Genomic DNA, 7,405 nt, shown 5'->3' with positions numbered 1-7,405 from the left:
TAAGTTACTTTCTAGTGTAAGGATTTCAGTTTGACCATTTAAATTAATTAATTAAGTTGTTAATTTTAATAATTAAGTGACCTGGGGTTATTACTAAAGTACCCCTGAGTCACTAGGACCATAACAAACCCTTTTGGACCATCCTAGGTTTGGTACTAGGATGTTTCTTGAGTTAGTTACTAGGTTAGTGTAAGGATTTCGGTTTGACCATTTAAATTAATTAATTAAGTTTTTAATTTAATCAATTAAGTGACTTAGGGTAATTAATATAGTACCCCTTAGTCACTAGGACCATAACCAACCCTTTTGGACAATCCTAAGTGAGGTACTAGGATGTGTCTTGAGTTAGTTACTAGGTTAGTTTTACCCGGTTCGGTCTTAGGTTGTCGGGTGCAATTGTTAGTTTATTTCGTTTAATCCTTGGTTATTTAGCTAGTTAGGTATTTTACTTAGAGCCAATAGTTGTTAATACATAGAAATTTTTTTAACACTCTTTAAGACAATATTTTCTTATATGCCCAATATTTCTAAATATTAGGCATTGGAATGTGTATGTACCACCAATATCTATTCTTAAAACTTAATGGGCTCTTCACTAGATCAGTTCATTTTCTAAAATGTTACATGGCATCTCCTCAAAAATTTTATTTATCGCATCAAACCTTCTCATCATCTTTTATATCTATTCCGTAACACATTACATATTACCTCTAGCGTGTCTAGTTCCAAATTCTCCATTTTTAGGAGGAACGTAAGGTCTAACCCGATCGTTTCTATTTCCATAATTGTTTTATTTGTAGTTCTTATTGTGAGTGTAGCTCTTATCTAAAACATATTGACCCTATAGGTTGTAGTTGCCATTCCAACCTTTATTTCCTTGACCTTTTGTCAAATTATCCATGTTAAAACCTTGGGAGTTCGGTCGAGAACCCCCCATATGATCATTCACAAGTTAAGCATCCTCCTCGTAGAAATACTCCTTAGACGGTGGAAGAGGTCTAGTGAAATAGTTCAGAACATTTACCTTCTTAGCACCTCCTCTCACATGCTTCAACCCTAACCCCAATTACTCTGTACCATCTCTTCACGAATATCATCTGCAGATTGGTTACTTGTGGCTTGGACTACAAATGTTTTTCTCCCAATATCAAACATTCTATTGCTCCAAGGTTCGTAGTTGTCATTCCCAGAGCTAACCCTGAGACGCGGACACGGAACCTAGGACCACAAGTGATCCCAACCTAACCCTGCTGGCATGTTCATGAGCATACTAAAGATAATAAACTAGTGCGGAAGCTAAATCATACTTAAAATGAAAAGATGGAAATACACATATTCTATAAATGAGATATTTAAAAACAATGAGTTTAATACAAAATAAATATTAACTCAACAATAAGCTAAATCTAACTTCGTCTGAAAATAGCCTCTACACTAGAATAGAAATACTGGGAAAACCCCAGCTAAATCTAGCAAAAACTGAAACTAAATGGCTAAAGACTAAAATGATACTCATGACTGTTTTCCTCGGAGAATGAGGACTAAGTACTGAATCTACTAAACAGGAGATCAGGAAATCGATCTATGCCTGATCTGGATGCTGAGAAACTGAACCTACATGACGAGAAGATGTAGCGTACGTATGCGTCAGTACTTGAAAGGTACTGAGCATGTAGGATAGAGTAAAGCTGAAATAAAACATAACTGAACAAGCACAAAAACAACTATAATAATATGAACGTGTTGTGCTGATTTCTTAGCTAATTGGATGAATGACAAATTTATATGATGCTGAAACTTAATACTGAATATATTGATAAATGGTCAATGCAGAGAGTCTAACTGATTTGTGGGAGCTACTAATAACCGATAATAAAACCACATGAGCTAAATGTGGAGTCCGATGTATACACCCCATCGAGAGGACCCAATATACCCTGCCAGAGGTATAAAGTCATGCTGGCGTGATCACTGAACTGATTGCTCAAAGAGGGGACTTATAACGTACTAGGATAGTAGTTTTGAGACTACTGGGTACACTAAACCCTAGTCCAACTCGGTAATATGCTACTCCCAATGATTTCTTAAAATTAACTGATTATATCTGAATTTATGTAAATACTGGATAGATTGAAACTGAACATGCAAACTGAGAATGCAACAATTAATCTGATAATTATGCATTTATAACTGAGGCATGTATATCTGAAGTGTCTAAAATATATGACCTAGCATGGGTAATTCAAGAACTAAAGAAATACAAAGCTAGGGTTCTGAAATTCATACGATAATCTGAGTAATAACATGATAATCTAATTTGGAACATATATTTAATAAATTGAAGAAGTTATATAAAATTTCTATAAACCCTAGGTTTAATCATTATAAGAGAATCAAGAAATGACTGAAACTATGGACCCAATGGGTGAAAGGAACCCACTAGTGAATCCCACATACATTGTGATGAAATCCATGGAAAAATACTTAAGTTTCGGGGCTTGAACTGCTGGAGCTTGTGGCGTTCTTGAAGTAGGGTTGTTGAGCTTCTTTTCTCCTCTCTTGCTTCTAATTTTCTATGTTTTTCTTTAATGATTTGAATTGGATATGTTTTAATTATATTTCTAGGCTTTAAATGAGTAAAATATGATGATTTAGGGTCAAAACGACGTAACATAGGGCTTAAATGGAGTGGGAAAGGTCAAAACCGCCTCTGGGAAAGTTGCTGTCGGGTTTCACAACGGCCAGGACTGACGGTCCGTCGTGCGCCCGACGCCCCGTCGTTGGGTCCGTCATGAGGGCCTGTTCATCAGGTCTTTACTAAAATGGGCTTAACTATTTACTCGATGGTCTGATTTTAGCAAGGTCGGTGGATATGGAAAGCTAATTAAATTATATATCTGTGATTATGTCCTGGGATACCTAATTCATCATGTGATAAGAGTTATGATCATTTTATGTTGACCCAACTGCATTTCTCCTTAACTGGCTGCAAATTTTCAACCTACGGACCGTAAGTCCACCTACGAACCATGTTGGTAATCTATAGCTCTTGTCAGAGAGTGTTTGAAGGGAGTCTTCATAGATGATCACAGACTACGAATCGTAAGTCCGTCGGTTGTCCAAGACTTAACCAATTTTTGTAGGCTGAAATTTTCGGAAGTTTCTGATCCCATCGACGGTTGTGCAGGACGAACCGTGGTTCACGCTACGGTCTGTCTATGACACCATTGGTAGCACCTGCAAATTTTTCTGAAAAACTATTTTTTGGTCTGTTTTGGCTACGGGGTGTTATATTATCTCCCCCATAGGAACATTCGTCCTTGAATGAAGACTAAACTAGTTGAAATAGAGGGAGAGAGATGAAAACCCCACTACTAAACACCGAGAACTGAGTTTTGACTGAATTGAGTTCTGAGTACATGCAATTACGCTAAAAATGAAAGTACAAACTAAGAGAACATGATTCTTAAACTGAATTTACGCATGAATGACTGTAAAACTGAAGAGGAACTATTACCTCAACATAGAGTGGAATCGGAAGGAAAAATGTAAGGATACTTGGCTTTCATGGCTGATTCTGCTTTCCAAGTAGCTCCCTCTACGGACTGACTCCTCCACAAAACCTTGACTGAAGCGATTTCTTTGTTTCTCAACTTTCATACCTGACGTTCAAGAATCTCAACTGGTACATCCTCATTAGAAAGACTATCTTTCACCGCCACACTCTCTAATGGCACTATAGAGGCTGGGTCACCCACTCACTTCTTCAAGAGTGAGATGTCGAAGATCGAATGCACTGCTTCTAATTTTGCTGGCAACTCTAATTCATATGCCACCTTTCCAATCCTTTTCAAGATCTTGTAAGGGCCTACATATCTAGGACTGAACTTCCCTTTCTTTCCAAATCTCATAACCCCTGTCATAGGTGACACTTTCAGAAAAATCCAATCATCAACTTTGAACTCTAGTTCCCTTCTCCTTACATCTGCATAAGATTTATGTCTACTTTGGGCTGTCTTAAGTCTATATCTAAGGAGTTGCACTTTCTCCATATCATAAAGAACTGAATCTGGCCCTATCAAAGCTGCTTCACCTATTTCAAACCAACTAACAAGAGATCTACATCTAAGGGGCAATCTGAATGCTGGAATGGTAGTTATTATTGTAGGCAAACTCAATAAGAGGAAGGTAATCATCCCAACTACCTTTTAAATCGATTACACAAGTCCTCAACGTATCTTCTAAGTTCTGAATAGTACGCTTTGCCTGCCCATTCGTCTGTGGGTGAAATGTTGTACTATGGTTAACTTGAGTACCAAGACCTTTTCGAAATGACTTCTATAAATGAGGGGTAAACTGAGGACCTCTATCTGAGATGAAAGACAAATAAACCCCATGAAACCTCACACTTTCAGTAAGGTAAAGATTGGCATAGTCCTCTACTGAATATGTAGTCTTGACCGCCAAAAACCAAAAAGACTTAGTCATCCTATCAAATATCACCCAAATTGAGTCATGCTATCTGCGAGTACGGGGTAACCCTGTGATCAAATCCATATTTATCACATCCCACTTCCAAGTAGGAATATCGATCTCTTGAGTCATACCTCTTGGTTTCTGATGTTCTACCTTGACTTGCTGGCAATTGGGGCACTTGCTCACAATGTTCGTTATATCCCTCTTCATGCCATTCCACAAATAGACTTCCTGCAGATCATGGTAAATCTTAGTGACACTTGGATTAATAGAATACCTGGAGTTATGAGTGTCTGCAAGAATATGCTGCCTCAACTCTCTCACATCAGAAACACACAATCTACCTTGGTAGCGATGTACAACATCTCCACTTGGGAGAAAACCTCCACTTTCTAATTGTTGACTAAACCTTTTAGTTCAAGCAAGATCGGATCACTCTCTTGCTTTTCCTTAACCTCCACTACCGAAGACGATTCTGCCCCATGCTGAACTGTTACACCGCTGTATGATATGCTCATAAGGAAAACTCCCAAGCGAGCAAGCCTGTGAACATCCTTCACTAAATCATTTTTTTCGTCGACATGGGCTACACTACCCATATATAATCTACTAAGAGCATCAGCCACTACATTTGCCTTTCCAGGATGATAATACACACTCATATCATAATCTTTAAGGAACTCAAGCTATTTCCCTTTGCGAAGATTCAACTCTTTCATGGTGAACACATACTTAAGGCTCTTATGATCGATGAACACATCTACATGAACACCATAAAAGTAGTGTCTCCATATATTGAGTTCAAAGACCAGTGCTGCAAGCTCGATGTCATGAGTAAGATTTCTAGAGACATAAGATATAACCTTATCTCTTTGCATCAGCACACAACCAAGGCCAACTCAAGATGCATCACAATAGATCACATAACCATGTGAACCCTCTGGTAGAGTCAAGACAGGAGCTATAGTCAATATAGTTTTCAATTCTGCGAAGCTTTTCTCACAATCATCTTACCGTTCGAACTTGACAATCCTCTGAGTCAACCTAGTCAATAGTGAGGCTATGGATGAAAAATCCTTCCACGAACCTTCTATAATAACCTGCTAGACCTAAGAAAATTCTGATATCTGTAGCATAGGAAGTTCTGGGTCATTGTTTCACTACTTCTATTTTTTGTGAATCTACGCAGATCCCTTCGCTAGATACAATTTGACCAAGGAAAGCAACATATTGCAACAAAAACTCACATTTTCTAAACTTAGCAAATAACTGGTGATCTTTTAGAGTCTACAAAACCACTCTCAAATGACTTGCATGTTCTTCCTCACTCCTAGAGTAAATGAGGATATTATCAATGAGGACGATAACGAACAAGTCTAAGTGCTGTTTGAACAGTTTGTTCATCAAATACATGAAATATGCAGGAGCATTGGTTAGTCCAAATGACATAACTACAAATTCATAATGACCATACAGAGTTTTGAAGACTATTTTTTTGGAATGACATTGTCTCTAACTCTGAGATGATGATAACCCGATCTGAGGTCTATCTTTGAGAAATGACTAGCACCATTAAGTTGGTAAAACAAGTTATCAATCCTGGGGATGGGATATTTATTCATGATTGTGACCTTGTTCAATTGTCTATAGTCAATGCACATTCTGAGTTAACCATCTTTTTTCTTTACGAACAAGATTGGTGCACCGTTTGGTGAAATACTTGGTGTGATGAAACCCTTATCTAGAAGATCTTTCAACTACTCTTTCAATTCCTTAATCTTTGCTGGCGCCATTCTATAAGAAGGAATATAAATAGGCTGGGTATATGGAAGGAGATCAATTCCAAAGTTGATTTCCCTTTCGGGAGAAATTTTTGGAAGAGCATTTGGAAATACTTCTGGAAATTCACAGACTACTGGAACTAACTCAAGAGATGGGGTTTCAAGTCTAGAATCCATAGCCCGAACTAGATGATAGAGATAACCCTTACATATTATATTTTTGGCCTTAAGGTAAGAAATAAATCGACCCATAGTCTCTACGCTACTACCCTTCAATTCTAATATTGGTTCGTCTGAAAACTGAAAACGAACAATCCTAGTTCTACAATCGACTAAGACATAACATGAGTGTAACCAATCCATGCCTAGAATGACATTGAAGTCTACCATTTCTAACTCTACTAGATCTACTAAGATGACTTTCTGAGAGACTATGACAGGGCTATTTTTGTATACCCTTCTAGCTATAACTGGGTCACCAACTAGAGTAGAGACTGAGAAAGGCTCTAAGAGAGTTTATGGACTAACACTACATTGGACTTCTATAATGAGTTACAAAAGACAAATTCATAACTATTGTATGAGTGAACCATATGTGAGTCACATCCTTGAGTTGGTAGGATGCCAATCTCACCTATAACTACCAGTTATTGACATCACACCAAATATTTTCTCGACCTCGTCAATGAATTTACGTGGGTCCTTACCAAGTTGTGATCCTGAAAACTTAGGCGGATTAATCCTAACAAAATAACAAACTCTAGTTGCCACTAATTGATGATTTCTATTAGTAGGAACTCAAACCTACTGATTGTTCTGGTTGTTCATAATCAGAGACAAAAAAAAGCTGAATTGCCTTTATGAAACTCTGCATTTGAACTTCCATATCTGGTATTAGAGGAACTGCGTTAGCATTGCGTGCATTAGAATTCCATGCTTAAGCTCTATGAGAAGGCATGATCTGAAATGTAGAATGACAAGATTGATTGGATTAAGATCATACCTTAAACACGATAAGAGTAACAAGAAAGTGATGTTTTTCATAAAACACTTTATAGCCTCCCTAAGATTAGATGTGGTGCATTTCACACCCTAGAAAAAGAATCTACGTAGTGCGTCTTTTTAAGACATCTTAGGACTCTTGAACC

General features: G+C 37.6%; 1 protein-coding gene across 1 annotated transcript; it reads right to left on the bottom strand.

Moving 5' to 3' along the window:
- Positions 1-3,758: 3,758 nt before the first annotated feature.
- LOC138337361 (uncharacterized) lies at positions 3,759-5,138 on the bottom strand. The gene is made up of 5 exons (XM_069287271.1): positions 4,886-5,138; positions 4,608-4,707; positions 4,393-4,489; positions 4,206-4,278; positions 3,759-4,093 (listed from the first exon to the last, which is right to left on the bottom strand). The coding sequence occupies exons 1-5, from the start codon at positions 5,136-5,138 to the stop codon at positions 3,759-3,761; spliced, it is 858 nt and encodes a 285-aa protein (XP_069143372.1).
- Between the last annotated feature and the right edge of the window lie 2,267 nt (positions 5,139-7,405).

The sequence above is a fragment of the Solanum lycopersicum genome, chromosome 7 (genome assembly GCF_036512215.1).
Source record: "Solanum lycopersicum chromosome 7, SLM_r2.1".
Lineage (NCBI taxonomy): Eukaryota > Viridiplantae > Streptophyta > Magnoliopsida > Solanales > Solanaceae > Solanum > Solanum lycopersicum.
The sequence above is the reverse complement of the archived record's forward strand: the minus strand, read 5'-3'. Positions and strand labels throughout refer to the sequence as shown.